Here is a 15,774-nt window from a genome sequence, read left to right on the forward strand (position 1 = left end):
GACGTCAATCCCTCTTCAACAAACACACTTTACAATCCACATCAGTCCAAACACCTGTGGCATTACCCTTTTACTGTAAACATGTCCTGAAACTGTCCATCCAATGGATGGTGGTGGGTTTTGGTGCTGCAACTAATGCCACCAAATTCTTCCATTTAAATTCTATTTAATGTTGGAGACAATATAAATAATAGATGGACATTTATCTACATTTACATGTCTCTATGGTATTTCTGCTGTGGTACCATTGTGTTGTAGTTTGGTTCTTGTGTCCTGGATCGCTACTGCTGATGTGATCACATGACTGTCAGATGATTTAAAATGGTGGTGTACAGAGCCAAGAATTAGAAAGGTCACCTCTGTGATTTGCAACAGTGGGGTTTGCTGCAAGTTTTATATGTTAAATTAAAGACATTTTATAATCTTGCTTTTATAGCTATGTGAATTTAAAAAGTCCTAGAGCATTTTGGGGATTTAATTTGGGGGAAATAATGCCATCAGAGTGCTTTTCCTTTGCATTTTGGCCCACAAAGTAAAATGTTTGGACACCACTGGGTACAGGATTTTATAAGGCCCAAACTTGAGAAGATTGAATAATTTTTTTAGACTTTACAGAAACCATGAATGTTGCAATAACACAGCCAGGAATAGAGACATAGAGTGTGTGTGGTTGATTTTCTTCAACACGTTGATCACCTTCTCTCCTCGACCTGAGCTGCTCTGTCGGTCCTGCGATCTGCTCCTTGATAAAGTCCAGGTCCTGGTTGGCTGAGGCAGAGGCGTCGTAATCAATGATGCCAGAAGATCTCACAGTCTCACAGGTTGAATCTACACCTAGGCTTCATAACTTATTTCTTAATTTGTTTTCCTAAAGCAGATCAGATATTAAAACTGTCAACTAAACCAGACAATAATAAAGATGTAAGAGGTGGATTTATTTTCTCTAAATGGTGGAATAAAGACTGAATTCATAGCCTTCTCAAAAGCAACAGTTTTTATAATTGCTGGCCAGATTTTGTTATTTTTCCAATGATATTTTGATTATCTTTGGTTAAAAAAGTGTCCTAGAGACCTCCTTCACTTTAACCAAATGAAAACTTGTTCAAACTGCTTCTGGTCAGAATAAAAATTAAAATAATGAAATTAAAAGAATAAAATGAATACTTTGAGTCTAAATTTTTCAGCTGTTCAAATGATTTTCACATTAGCGATATACAGTATCTACAAGACTCTTCTTGAGTTTTTTAGAGTGTGGAAGATCAATGACACTTCTACAGCTGAGCTCTGGTAAAGTCTTTTAGATGTAACCAAAAAACAAATGTATAGCACAAAGGAATGAAACACAATGTGACATCTCACAATTTATTTTAAAACAAGTTTATTAAAATGATTACATTCTCACCACTTCTGAGAAAAATGCTACACATTCAAGTCCAGATTGAATGGCACTATTATACATTTAGTCAAGAATAATATTTTATTTAAATGATGCCCAAAGACATATTTGTAATGTCAACAGACCTGGAAGGTGATGACAACAAACGTAATTTACCAAAACTAATTAAGTATGAATAAAACTAATGAATCAAATACCCTTAAACCAAACACCCAAAAAGAACAGAAGAATCACAAATGACAAATCAAATATTTGAATAAAGTTTCAAATGTATCTTTTTTACTGTACTTCTTAATATGTAAATAGTGTCTATGTTAATGAAAAACTTCACCTTTAAGAAAAAAAATCCATATAAGATTAACTTACAATCCTCTTTAAATGCAAAACCAGTTTGTTTGCACTTTTACAAACCCATTTAAATTTGTGCATGGTTATACTTATTGACAAGAATAAAGAATAAAATGCATTTCTTTCAAGTTCTGTGGTTATGCCAACCTGGTTTCAGAACAGGTGCCATGATTACATCCTAAAAAACAGAAAAGACAGATATTGCAAGTTGTGTGAGTGAACAGTGTACATAATAAATGAAAATGCATAAATTGTGACAAAAAGTAAACTACACTGCAGCAAATGTTAATTCTGACTGTTGTAAAAGCAACATCACTGGTTTTTACCTTTGTGGAATCACTTCTTACAGAAAGTGGTGGTGCAAGACTATTAATTAATATAAAGTTATGGATGTTATACTGTATTTTTATAGACTTGAAATGTAAATAGAAAGAGATATTTATATTGTGGAATAAACACAAATTTGGTCAGTAAATCAAATTCAAGTAGATAAACTCCTAATATTTTTCACATACAGGTTAAAATAACATTAGAAAGTGATGAATCACAGCAAACTAAAAATTGCTGATGTCTACCGTATTTGACTAATTACAGCCTCCAGAAATACCTCAGGCTTGATGTGGTTGTGCAGGGCCAAATGTGTTAAACATCTCTCTGTCAGCCTCCAGATCCTCATTACTTGTTCTCTTCGTGTAGATTCTACATTTCTTCTCTTCAAAGTGCTCTGGAAGAAGTAGAGATACCTGAAAGAGATATAAGCAGCACATGGCATTTTTATTGAACCATAAGTTACAAACACTTGTGGTGAAAATTCAAATGATCTCACTTCAGAAGAACACAAGTGACAGAAATGAGCAAATCAAGAATCTAAGAAAATTTCTATTTCATTCTCACCTGAGCTCTGTTGATGGGCCTGGCCTCATCCGGGTTTTGCTTGTTGTAGAACCTCACATGTGTGATGGGATCTTCTGCCCCCATTCCATAGTTATACTTGACTAACTAAATAATAAATAGTTTGAGGTTACAAATAATATTTCAGAGATTAAATTGCAAATATCACAGTTAATTGCCTCAGTCAAAAAAAAAAAGATCCTATCTGCATTAAAACTCACTTCCACTACATAATCGTCTGGGTTTCCCCCTCTGAGATGTTTGTTCCATTGAGCCTAAACAGAAACCGCATAAAATGTTACAACTTCCAGATTTTTACTTAAAAATCAAACATTATAGTTACAGTGTTATTGATTACATTTGAAATGTATGAAGTGACTATAAACAAAAATTACTTCAATAATGGCCTGAGATTGTTGGGATGAAAATTCCCCCAGACACACGTAGAGCTCTCTACGCATCATCCTTTCCAGTATTTCTCTTGACCCCTGAAGCTCCTCGGAAGAGGAATTCAATATCTGATCAAATACAGTATCTACAAGGCAAACAGAAAAACAAAAAAAATGTTCCAAACAAAGAAATAGATTTAAAATCCTCTAAAAGTTGAGATTCTGAGTTTAAACATACAGAAAAATGGCAGAGACTGTTTTTAAACGTATATAAAAAAATACAAGAAAACAGTACCAGAGAAATTTTAGATTTTTTTATTCTCTATTTTCAAACAGAAAGAGTATAATTTGAGCAGCTGTCCATAAAAACATTCCTATATACTCAAAACTCTGACATTTCCTTCAACCCATGCCCCAGTCACCACGTTAATTTAAAATCCTCATACAAAAGTCTGATCTCCAGAATTGATAACAAAATGTTGGGAGGTACTCCAGAAAAAAATACATCTGGATGGAACAAAAACTCAGATGTTTCAATGTTAGAAATGCAATGTCACTTTGTGCTGACTACTCTTTGTTGTAAATTAAAATAGTCAATAATAATGCTGCCTTCCATCTATTTGAGTGCAAGATCTCTACTGTGTTGCAGAGATGAAGCCACCTGAAATGACATTTTCTGCACATACCAGGCTAAGTGAAATTCTGGAATTGCACCCCTAACAAGGTTAATGGCATGAAGCTGTTAACCTTTTACTTGCTCTATTAGGTGCTGTGCATGAGAGGTAAATATACTAATCGTGAAAAGCATTGTGTGCTGAACTGACTGAACTTCAGTGAAGTCAGTTTTAAATCTTCATGGATTGAGAAAATGTTGATGGAGATAGAAGGCACTGCTCAAAAATCTATATTAATGTTATGATCTGTCATTCAGTTTTGAGAAGCCTTTTTATGGAATACGTCTTTTTAAAGGTTATTTGATTAATTTAATGTCTTGGATGGCTACTCTTCACTCTTACTTAAGTAATATGTTGAAGTAGTGGTAATGTATCTTGTGTACAAGGTAGAGTAGCAAGCAGGGTTTTGTAGAAGGAAAATAAGGGTGGGAGGAATCTAGATGAATATACTTCTGATTATGTTCATTACTTTAAGTTTCTGTTCTGTTCAAAAATGGTATTAAAATAAGTGCTGAATAAAATATAAGCATTAAATTATGATTGCTAATGCCAGTTTTACCCATATGGACCTTGTGGATGCAAACTGTATAGCTTTATTTTTATTTCTGTCCCTTTGATTTTGCACAATTAAAAAAAATAGATGTTTATATTGGCCTTAAAATCCACATTTAATCAAACTAACATACTCTTATGTTTTTCTACATTGTTGTGTAAGTTTACTCACCAGTCAGCTTAGTGTATGCCACCATGTCATCAATAGCTGTGGAGAGAGTGAATGTCTTACCATCCTTGCCTTTAATCTCCATGTGCTGATCTGCTTTCAGAAAAGCATCTCTGATCCTGAAGGAAAACCCAGTTTGTAATGGTAAGAAAACATTGCATGAAATAAAAAGTAATAAAGTAGAAAAGCTTCCACCAAACTCCAGGAATGTCAAGGGCTCCTTACATCCACTCTACGCTGTTGGCCACTTTATGCTGGTAGGCTCTTTTGTGCAAAGAGAACCTTGTGTAGAACATGTTGTAGTGATTGAACCCCTCCTGTTGACAATAATGACAACATGTAGAGGCAAATATTGAAATTTAGAATCTCAATGTTGATAAGAAGGAAAAAGAATTAAATCAAACCTTGTCTCTGTAACAGATCTGCATCATCCCATCAACTTTACACACTCTGGCAAATTTAATCAAGCGATGGCAGTCAAAGTTGTTCTTCATACCCAGGTGATGACAGTCCCTGACATATGAGAAGAGGAAAAAATATGTTTAAAAATGTATGGAATTTAAGATGAGATTGAAATTTTGGGAGGAGAATTAAATCCAAAGTCACCGAGCAAAATATTCCCACTTATCCACATCAATCTTGTTCCTGGTGTTGGACACAACTTCATAGAGGAAGGCCTTCTCTCTGGGTCGGCCATGATGTGGCCACTGTTGAAGACGACAACTAATTTTTAAAGTTATATTTTCTGATTCCACAGAAAGAAAGAGTGAGAAAAGAAATACAAATTGTCCTTTGTCAGAAGTGCATTCATGTTTTGATATAATGTGGTGGTTTTATACAGTATAGAAGTATCCCTTCTATTTTTTTAAATTTATTTAACCTTTATTTTTCCAGTTAAACTGTTTTGATGACGACTTCTCACTTTCCTTGTAGAAAAGTACTTTCTCTAATTTACATAAGTTTCTATATCTATGCTTGCAAAGTTTAACACATTCAAAGATGGTGATGATAAGATGGTGGTAGAGCAACATAGTATACCAGACTAACCAAGACCCAGTTGAAGATTATACTCATGCATTTCAAAAACTGAACAGATGGTACCTCAGTAATCTCTTCAACTTTTGGAGGATCGATCAGCTCCTTTATAAAGAGCCGGTCCTCTTCCGGCACCAGGCCATGGTGCTCCATGACTCCTATCAAGCCATTTTCTTCCACCAGATGGTCAAACATGTCTTGAGATGCCTTCTCATGCTGCAAGATGCATAAAATTAGTTATTCTAAGTAGAGACAGTCACATTTCAAGATTAAAGAAAGTTGTATTCTAAATAAATGAGAATCGGCCTAAGTTTAAAGCAGCTTAGCAACTTTTACAAAAATGTTTTTTTTTTCCCCACATATTTCTTAAAACTGTCACTATATTAGGGTAATATACTGAGCACCTCCCAGTGCTAGCACTAGCACTAGCACAGCTCCTGGTCAAAAACAATCAATCAGAGCTAGAAGGAGTGTGTTAGCACCGTCTATCAACCTCGTGTACACACTGCTAAATGTGCTAATGGCAGAGAAACAACTTACCACTCCAGGAAAACCATTTATCCAAGATCATTGCTGGTCATTAGCGTTAGCATTCACCACAAGCTCTGCTATCAGGAAGAAGCAGTGGTGTAGCACAGAGCAAGGAGAGAGTGGGGGTATGAGTGACATACCCCCATGAGGGTGATTGACAGCGCCAAGACCCTCCACCTGGCTCTGATTGGTCATTTCTAATTAGCACTGGGAGGAGGAAGAGCGTGATTGTTTTCACAGATTATTTATCTCATACCACAATGTCACAACATAGTGATAGTTTTATCAAATATGTAAAAAAAAAAAAAAAAAACTTTTTTTTTTTTTTCAATAAAAGTTACTGCTGGTATAATTAGACACAACAGGACACTGAATATTTTCCTTATCTTTAAATTTAGGCAGATATTCTGGTTCTGAGCAGACTTATTTTCAAAATAATCTTTGTATAAATTAAATAAGTAATCTTTATGGAGATGCTGTTAGGATTTTTCAGCAGGACTTGGCAGCTGTCCCTACTACTAAGATACCAAAGCTGTTTTTATGACCGCTTATTAATGAAGCTTATGACAGTAATAAAGCTTATGACAGCTTTATTACCATGGCGTTTCAGTGTTTGAGCAGTAAATTTAAATGCCCTGAAGTCCATGGAGAATCTATAGAGTACTGTCAAGAGGAAGATGAGTGAGACTAAAACCAACAATGCAGAAGAACTGAAGGCCGCTATCTGCAAGGGTTTTGATTACACCTCTGTAAAATCACAGGCTGATCAACTGCATGCTACACAGCATTAATGTAAAATACTATTTTTAATGATCATATGTACATTTACATTTGAGACACTGGAATAGTTTTCATTTTAAGCAAGGTATAATCATAACAATGACCAGAAATGAAGGGTCATTGTTATGACCCTTCATTTCATAACAATGAAGGGTTATGAAAAGAAGGGTCATTTGCATTGTGAATGTACACAAGTAGTGTGTATATTCGTTACACACTACTTGTGTAAGAAATATACAAATATGATTTTCACTTTCTGAAATGAGGGACACACAATCCTCTTTAAGGATATGCTTTTTTTTTTTTTTTGACGATTACCTTTATTTCATTGCATCAGTTTTATTTAGTCTGTTAAGATACCAGCAGGGAGGAGGTATCTCCTCCCTGCAGGGAGGAGAGACTAAATATATTCAGCACTGAATATATTTTTGTTAACCCAGTTGTCAAAAGGACTGGTTTAAGCCTTAAACCAGTCATATTCTTACAAACTAGGTAGTCGACTTCAAATCTTGTCATCTTTAAAGCTGGTCAAAAAAAGAACTTCCATATTCTAACTCCAATTCAAAGAGTGGAGGAAAAATATCAGTTTTCTTATTCTCAAAACTGAAAAAATAAATGAGGCACTATGCCAGTACAGATAAAAATTATTTCTTACGCTCCAGTCATGTCCAGGACGTGCTTTGGGTATAAACATCAGATCAAACATGTGGGAAAACGGTCCATGTCCTGGAAACAGAGGAGTAGAGTAAAAGAAATTAAATTCTGACTCAGAATTAGTATCAAATATCTGAAATTGATCTCTTTCATTCTGGAAATCATTGATCTACATGTCCATTTTTACCCTACAAAGAATATGTTTAAAGCTCAGTTTTGGTTTTGATCAAGTGACATTTCTACTTAGATACACAGATTCATCAGTAAATAATTTCCATGAAAAAAACTGCATATTATTTTATAGATTATTTTTGCAAAGTCAGAAGACTTTTTTTCAAACATAAATGCAGATTTTATCCAAATTATTAATTTTTTTATCTATATTGGTTTCAGAATAGATGCTAAAGAAGTAGAATACTTCATCTGAGTACTGCACTTCATAAAAGGCAACTTTCTAATGCTTAGCTAAAGCAGTGAATATATATCTGTTGCTATATATCTGTGTATTATATAGTGTATAATGGACTATATAATACACAGTGTATTTCTCAGTGTATTGTAAAACTGTCTTTTTGGTTAACACCTCACCCAGGTCATGGCAAAGTCCAGCAATCTGCACACAAAGGACGTCCCTCTTATCAATTCTGAGTTTTTGCTGCTTCTCTTTGAGAGTCTGGAGAAGTTCTCCAGCCAAGTGCGCCACCCTGTACCAGAACAACAACAAAAAGATCTCATACAAAATAAATAAAAAAGGGAACTGATGTGAACTATCAACAGACAACTAATGTTAGCTCTAAACTACCACAGTAATTAGACATTTATAAAGTTATTTTGAGAAGCACTGACATACTTTTGCAAGACACTGTGTAAGTATTTCCCTCTTAAAGGCTTTAAGTTAAAGCCATTATCTTAAGTTAATTAACAGCAATTATGTGCAATAAATACAGACATTTACCCAATGCTGTGTTCAAAGCGGTTGTGGGACGCTCCAGGATAAACGTAATATACTCCGCCAAGCTGCTTGATGTTTCGAAGTCGCTGAAACTGAGGCGTATCGATGATCTTGACAAGGATTGGGTGAAGCTCGATATTGCCATGGATGGGATCATTGAACACCTGAAAACCAGGTAAAGAATCATGTCAGTGTCACTAATTTAAGAAAAGGACCAAAATAATTAATATCTGTGTGAAACCAAAAGGACAGAAACTTGAGTGATAACTTTGTCCAAAAATCCTAACTAATGAGAAAAGAGATGAATGAGAAATCTTATTTACTCTTTAATAACTCTTAAAAACACAGAATATGACAAAGTAGAGTCACAAAAATAGACTTTTAAAATTCAAAAGAAAAAAGTTCTGGAAAGAGAGAAACAGAGTAAATGGGGTCAGAAGTCTGACTCGAAATGAAAATAAAATTTCTGAAATTAGTCTCTTTCATTCTGGAAACCAGTGATCCACTAATCCGTTTTTATCCTAAAAAGGATGAGTTTAAAACTCAGTTTTGGTTTTGTCTGAAGTAAAGATTCTATTTAGAAACAGATATGGCAGTAAATAATAAAATTGTAATAAAAGATATCACCATATTATTTTGTAGATTTTTTTTTCAAAGTCAGACTTATTTTCTAATATAAATGCTTATTTTATCTGAATTATTTATTTTTTTTGTGTATTGATTTGGCAGTAGATTTTGAACAAGTGGAATATGTCCTTTGCCAAACCATATATTGTAAAATGACAATAGTAGTCAAAAGGAGCAACAAACATAATTCATTTCCTCATTTGAGGCAAGGAAGTAGATTTTGAAGAAGTAGAATATTGTGAAACTGTGTTTTTGTTTAAAATCTCACCCAGGTCATGGCAAAGTCCAGCTATTTGCACACAAAGGATGTCAGTATCAGTAATTTTAATCTTGTGACCTTCTCTATCGGTTCCGAGATCTGGCTTCTTCTTCAATTTGAGAGAATGGAGAAGTTCTCCAGCCAAGTACGCCACCTTGTACCAGAACAACAGCAACAAAATGATCTCATGCAAAATAAACATAAAAAAAGGAACTGACATGAACATTTAACATGGAATTAATGTTACCTCTAAACCACCACTTCCTTAAACCATACCATACCATACCAACTTTATTTATAAAGCACTTTAAAACAACCACAGCTGATACAAAGTGCTGTACATCAAAACACAACATAACAATAAAAAAAACATAAAATAAGAACTTACAGTTTAAAAACAAAAACATACAATTTAAAACTAGATCCCGCTAAAGTTGAAAGCCAAGGAAAATAGATGGGTTTTAAGACGAGCTTTAAAAGTGGACAGTGAAGGGGCCTCTCTGACCTGCAAAGAGAGGCCATGACAGAGAAAGCCCTGTCCCCTCTGAGCTTCCTTCTTGATCTCGGTACCTCCAAAAGCAGCTGATCTGCGGACCTGAGAGACCGATAAGGTATGTATGGGTGAAGAAGCTCAGAGAGGTAAGCCTGGGCAAGATTATGTAGTGATTTAAAAACAAACAAAAATGAATCCTAAAATATACAGGCAGCCTGTGAAGTGAGGCCAGGACAGGGGTCACATGTTCCCTCTTTCGAGTTCCTGTCAACAGTCGTGCAGCAGCATTCTGTACCAGCTGCAGACGTGAGAGCAGCGACTGACTGACTCCCAGATAAAGTGCGTTACAGTAATCCAATCGAGTCGAAATAAAAGCATGGATCACTGTTTCAAAATGCTGCCTGGAAAGAAAAGATTTCACTGACGCCAATCACCTTAAGCGATAAAAGCTGGACTTAACCACAGCTCTGATTTGGCTGTCCAATTTAAAATCACTGTCCACCTTAAAACCAAGATCTGTAATAACAGGTTTAAAATAAACCTCCAAAGGTCCCAGGTCAACAGAGGAGGACTCACAGGAGCCACTGGGTCCAAACACCATCACCTCTGTTTTGTTTTCATTAAAATGTAAAAAGTTCAAGGCCAACCAAGCTTTAATGTCACCTAGACATGCCAGGAGATGTTTGATAGAATGTACATCCTTTTCCTTCAGAGGCAAATAAATCTGACAATCATCAGCGTAACAATGAAACGAAATCCCATGTTTCCTGAGGACAGAACCCAGAAGCAGTAAATGAAGAGAGAAAAGCAGTGGGCCCAGAATTGAGCCCTGCGGGACACCATAAGGCATTGAAGCAGCAGATGATTCAGAGTCACTAATTTTGACTGAAATTGTTCTCTCCTCCAGGTAAGACCTGAACCATTTAAGAACAGTGCCACCAATACCTACAACGTGATGTAATCGCAATATTAAAATGTCGTGGTCTACTGTATCAAAGGCAGCAGTTAGGTCAAGTAAAATGAGAATAACATGGCTACCAGAATCACATGCAAGAAGGACGTCATTGAAAACTCTTACTAAAGCAGATTCTGTGCTTTGAAGAGTTTTAAAACCTGACTGGAAAACCTCCAGAATTCCATTGTCATCTAAAAACTGTTTCAGCTGACAGTACACAAGTTTTTCTAAAACCTTAGAAAGAAAAGGCAGCTTCGAAATAGGCCAATAATTAGCCAGAACAGTTTGATCAAGGCCAGGTTTTTTTAAGCAGTGGTTGCACTACTGCATGTTTAAAACTAGCAGGGACCACACCTGAGGACAGACTGCTATTTATAATTGCAAGAACAGGCTGGCCTATGCTGGATAAAATATCTTTAAAAAATCGTGGAGGGACAGGATCACGGGGGGAACCTGATGGCTTAATGTGGCCAACCACATCCTCTAACAGTGAGACAGTCACAGGCTCAAACTGATTGAAAGCAGCCGAGCAAGGGACCAAAACAGAGGGGTCAGAGTCAGGAGCTGTGATAAGAGCCCTGGTACTACCAACCTTTTCAATAAAAAATGCAGAAAATCATCACACACATCAGTAGAAGCTTCCAAACAGGCATTCTGTGGAATATTAAGTACAGAGTCAATTGTGTTAAATAAAACACGTGAGTTATGGCAGTTTGAGAGAATGATATTTGCCAAATATTCCCTTTTTGCCTCTTTAACCGTGCTCTGGTAGAGACGCCAACAGTCTTTTAAAATCTGAAAAGCAACCTGCAATTTATCCTTTTTCCACCTGCGTTCAACATGGCGACATTCCTTCCTTGCAGCATGAGTTCTGTCATTAAACCAAGGCTCAGGTTTAATCCTTGGCTGCCTGGTTTTTAATGGAGCAACCTAGTCCAGGATGGTTTGGGAGGAAGAATAGAACCAGGAACAGAGCTCTTCTGTATCAGAGTGGAGGAAGTCAGATGATCCACAGAGCTGAAGAAAAGCAGTAGAGAACTGAGTGGCAGTGGAAGGGTTAATGATCCGACAGCGCCGAGCAGCAGCGCGAGTTTTAACTGCAATAGGTGTCAAACTGACACTGAATAAAACAGGCAGATGATCCGAGAACACAGAGTCACAGATTTCCAGGTTAGTCACAGGCAGACCACAGGAAATGACCAGGTCCAGTGTGTGTCCGTGCTCATGTGTTGGGCTGGATACGGCCTGCACCAGATTAAAAGAGTCCAGAAGGCTTAAAAAGTCATTTACTAGAGGTTTATCAGGACAACACACGTGTATATTGAAGTCTCCAACAATAAGAACATGTTCATAGTTAGTTATAATCCCAGATAAAAAGTCAGAGAAGTCGCTTATAAAATCCTTATTAAATTTGGGGGGCCGGTAGACGACAGCACAGAAAACTGGGTTTATGTGTCTCATCTCAAATGCCGTAAACTCAAAGCTGGGGAAAGACGTCTGTAGAAAACGCTGCTTACATCTGTAGTCCTGTTTGTAAACAGTCGCTGTGCCTCCCCCTCTCCCCGAAGCCCGTGGTGAATTAAAATAAGAACAGTCCGCTGAGCTCAGATAGAGCACTGGACTCACCAACACTCAGCCACGTCTCAGTCACACACAAAAAAATCCAGGTTTTGGTGACTAAAAAAGTCCCGAAGAATAAAAGTTTTATTCCCAAGCGACCTGGCGTTTACCAGACCAATCCTGGCAGGAACTGGATCATGGGCTTCGACAGGTCGGGAAACCCGGCACAGCTGTCTCAGGTTTTGGAGACACTGTCGGCGCATGTTGAGCCGGGAAGGGCAAGGGCGGCGGTGTAGAGGGGCTTCAACGCCGACCACGGGCACCAAGCAGACATCAACGGGATCCAAGAAACGCCGAGGCACCTGAGAGCCTAAAAATGATCCATGCGATGATCGGGTAAAAGGAGAACAGTGCGTCAGATAAAATTTCAGCTTCACCGGCAGGCCGCTTCGTCTACCGCGACGACGACGACGTCTCCTCCGTGAAAGCAGCGCAGGAACCCGGAACAGGTGACTCGGAATCTCCGACAGAAGCGGGGGCAAGGATTGTTGGCCAGCAACATCAAATAACATCATATCCTGGACCAAAGGTTGGAGGTCTAGTAATGTGTTGCGATCATACACCAGCAGAGACTCAGTTTCGTAGATGACACAAGTCACAAACAGTACAAACATAATCAAACGAGAGAATGACAGAGGAGCAGCCACACACACCGGCGCCATCTTGTTTGAGTCGTAAACATTTATAATTTGTTGTGTGAAGTACTTTGCAAGGCACTGTTTAAGTATTTCTCTCTTTACGCCACTACCTTAAGTTAATTGACAGCAATTATGTGCAATAAAAACAGACATGTACCCAATGCTGTGTTCAAAGCGGTTGTGAGAGGCTCCAGGATAAACGTAATATACTCCGCCAAGCTGCTTGATGTTTCGAAGTCGCTGAAACTGAGGCGTATCGATGATCTTGACAAGGACTGGGTGCAACTCGATATTGCCATGGATGGGATCATTGAACACCTGAAAACCGGGTGAAGAATCATGTCAGCATCACTATCTAAAGAAAAGGACCAAAATAATTCATATATGTGTGAAACCAACAGGACAGAAACTTGAGTGATAACTTTGTTAAAAAATCCTAACTTGCCCAATATTTATTCTCCATTCTGTAATAAGAAATTTTAATAACTCTTAAAAATACAGGATATGACAAAGTAAAGTCACAAAAATAGACTTAAAATTGAAAAGAAAAAATATTAAATATCTCTGGGTAAGTAGTGTGATTAAGATTTTATATGTAAAACTGATTTAACAATTTATTAGTCTTAATAAAGTCCTCCTTTGCAAATGGTCATATTTTTCTTTACTTTGTATCACTTATGGTGTATTTTAAAGAGTATAATTATGCAGTATTTTGTAACCCACCAAGTTATTTTCACCACTTTTGTTGCATAGGAATTGTGAACACAGAGGAACAGAGAGTTATGTCTCCCTCTAGTGGACACATGTCAAACTAAAGTCCCAGGGGCCAAATCCGGCTGATAACAAGCTTTCACACAACTGACGATAAAAGTTATGTGCTCAACTGTTATTTTATTAATCAAATTAAAGCACTTCTTATGCTGTATACTGACAAACTACATCAGTGTGAAAATATGTTCAATTTAATATTAAGTTCTGAGATATTTCTTAATATTTTAACAGAATGGAAGAATGCTTTGATGAAATTACCTAATAATTAGGTAATTTCATCAAAGCATTCTTCCACAACTGGCCCTTTGAGGACATTTATGGTTATGATGTGGTACAAAAATTAAAATGAGTTTTTCACACCTGCTCCAGTAGAAAGTTTTACCTTAGTTTTGTCTGCCATTGTTTCTGAATCATTGTCTGCCATTGTTTCTGAATCATTGTCTGCCATTGTTTCAGAGGTTTTGTAGGATCAGCAGATGGTCAGCAAAACTCTTGAAATGAAGGATCAGATGACTGATGACAAGATGCTGTAAGGAAGGGAAATATTAAAACAAAGACAGACATTCTAGTGTGAAACAGATAACATAGCATTTATTAATATCCTTTCTTTGAACATGACTACTTTTAAAGCAAATGCCAAACAATATTAATCTTTTTTTTTTTCTGTTACTCAATGCAATATTACCAGCGCAGCAAGGAAACTTCAGAGTCACGTCAGGATCTTCAGAATCGAAATGCCAACCTAATTCTATCACAGCAGCAATTTATATTGACAGAGGGAGTGTATCCTCCTCTAGGATAGTGGCTTAATTATGTCAGCTGAGGCCACCAAGACTCACACTGCTGCCCACCCCCACAGACTCACACTGATGTGCGCTTCGTACAAGATGCTTTGACACAAAATGTTTTTTTCTCCACAATTTTGTTAATAGTAAAGAGGGTTAGATACAATTCTATACTATTCTTTTCTTTTTTTTATTTAAAAGGAAAATCTCAAGGAACTCAAAGTGTATACAGCTGTACAGCTGCAATAATCCATACTGTCGGTCACTTGGAGGCAATTTAGAATCACAGAAAAGCTCCAAAAGGGACTCAAACTGTCATGTTGAGGTTAATTTGACGAACCCACATGCGCAGAACGCACTCAGGAGAACCGGTAAGGTTTAAGTCGATTTATTGAATACAGTGAGAACAGATATATTTGTATACACTAGATGGTCTGGAACTGGTGCTCGTCCTCGGTGGTTCAGGTTCTCTGGTGAAGATAACACAGGTAAGAGGCGTTCAGGGGTCGTGGGAATTTCAGTTCAGTAGAGACCTACTTGTTGAGGATTACGTCTGAGCTCGGGAAGGAGTACCGCAGGGATCCGAGGCTGCAGGCTGGACAGAGGGCCGGAGCTTCTCGAGAGGGCGGACAGGTGAGTTGGAGGGAGACGTCAGAATAGGAGCCGGGAGGGAGCCGCTAGACCGGGGAGCTGCCGAGGTTCGCGGAGGTTCAATGAACTCAGGATTTCACGGAAGATGACCTAGGAGAGTCAGCACAGAAGGAGATCACTAGGAGAACAGGTTGGTCGGAGGTGAGCTATCTATGATTTACCATCACAGGCTAACACTCTGGCACCGGAGTGTCGGTGGCTCAGTCCTGATAAACCCCTCCAAATGATGGTAAGTGGCAGCAGGTGTGCAGCTCCAGGTTCACGCCCTCCAGAAGGTCCCAGGATGCCCCCTGGTGGAGAAACTAGAGACCCCCAACCAGCCTTCCCCAGATCCTAACAGTACCCCCCCCTCAATGACCGCCACCTGGCGGTCCCGCAGACCCCGAAGGGAGAGAGGAGCGGTAGTCCGAAATAAGAGACGGGTCAACAATATAAGAGGCGGGAACCCATTGACGGTGCTCAGGGCCGTAACCTTCCCAATCTACTAAGTATTGCCAACCCCTACCCCGCCTGCGGGAATCGACAATCTGGCGGACAGAGTAAACGGGGCCCCCTTCAAACTCTCGGGCGGGCGGAGGGGGTTCTGGTGGCGGGTGCAAGGAAC

General features: G+C 38.0%; 1 protein-coding gene and 2 long non-coding RNA genes across 4 annotated transcripts; all 3 read right to left on the bottom strand.

Annotated features, from left to right (window-relative positions):
• Positions 1–1,361: 1,361 nt before the first annotated feature.
• LOC148158440 (deoxynucleoside triphosphate triphosphohydrolase SAMHD1-like) lies at positions 1,362–12,987 on the bottom strand. The gene is made up of 16 exons (XM_088007533.1): positions 12,436–12,987; positions 9,763–9,852; positions 9,267–9,287; positions 8,375–8,550; positions 8,008–8,123; positions 7,421–7,491; positions 5,521–5,670; positions 5,026–5,126; positions 4,824–4,932; positions 4,645–4,736; positions 4,423–4,538; positions 3,031–3,170; positions 2,857–2,910; positions 2,639–2,743; positions 2,352–2,487; positions 1,362–1,922 (listed from the first exon to the last, which is right to left on the bottom strand). The coding sequence occupies exons 1-15, from the start codon at positions 12,985–12,987 to the stop codon at positions 2,353–2,355; spliced, it is 2,028 nt and encodes a 675-aa protein (XP_087863659.1). The 3' UTR covers positions 1,362–1,922; position 2,352.
• A 138-nt stretch (positions 12,988–13,125) lies between these two features.
• Positions 13,126–14,486, bottom strand: LOC148158441 (uncharacterized). The gene is made up of 3 exons (XR_015763827.1): positions 14,420–14,486; positions 14,117–14,261; positions 13,126–13,281 (listed from the first exon to the last, which is right to left on the bottom strand). It is a non-coding gene; the product is annotated as an uncharacterized LOC148158441 (long non-coding RNA).
• A 405-nt stretch (positions 14,487–14,891) lies between these two features.
• Positions 14,892–15,366, bottom strand: LOC148158442 (uncharacterized). 2 transcript variants are annotated; one of them, XR_015763825.1, is made up of 3 exons: positions 15,332–15,366; positions 15,057–15,260; positions 14,892–14,989 (listed from the first exon to the last, which is right to left on the bottom strand). It is a non-coding gene; the product is annotated as an uncharacterized LOC148158442 (long non-coding RNA). The 2 variants fall into 2 exon arrangements; XR_015763826.1 differs by having other exon boundaries at positions 15,057–15,288.
• Between the last annotated feature and the right edge of the window lie 408 nt (positions 15,367–15,774).

Source organism: Poecilia mexicana, unplaced genomic scaffold (genome assembly GCF_051168715.1).
Source record: "Poecilia mexicana isolate PSO_F unplaced genomic scaffold, ASM5116871v1 scaffold_7, whole genome shotgun sequence".
Lineage (NCBI taxonomy): Eukaryota > Metazoa > Chordata > Actinopteri > Cyprinodontiformes > Poeciliidae > Poecilia > Poecilia mexicana.

Coding starts and splice junctions, on each gene's coding strand:
- LOC148158440 (XM_088007533.1), bottom strand. CDS start 12,987: ATGGCGCCGGTGTGTGTGGCTGCTCCTCTGTCATTCTCTCGTTTGATT. Junction 4,933..5,025: donor AAGTGGGAATATTTTGCTCG/GTGACTTTGGAT, acceptor CTCATATGTCAG/GGACTGTCATCACCTGGGTA. Junction 4,737..4,823: donor AGATCTGTTACAGAGACAAG/GTTTGATTTAAT, acceptor TATTGTCAACAG/GAGGGGTTCAATCACTACAA.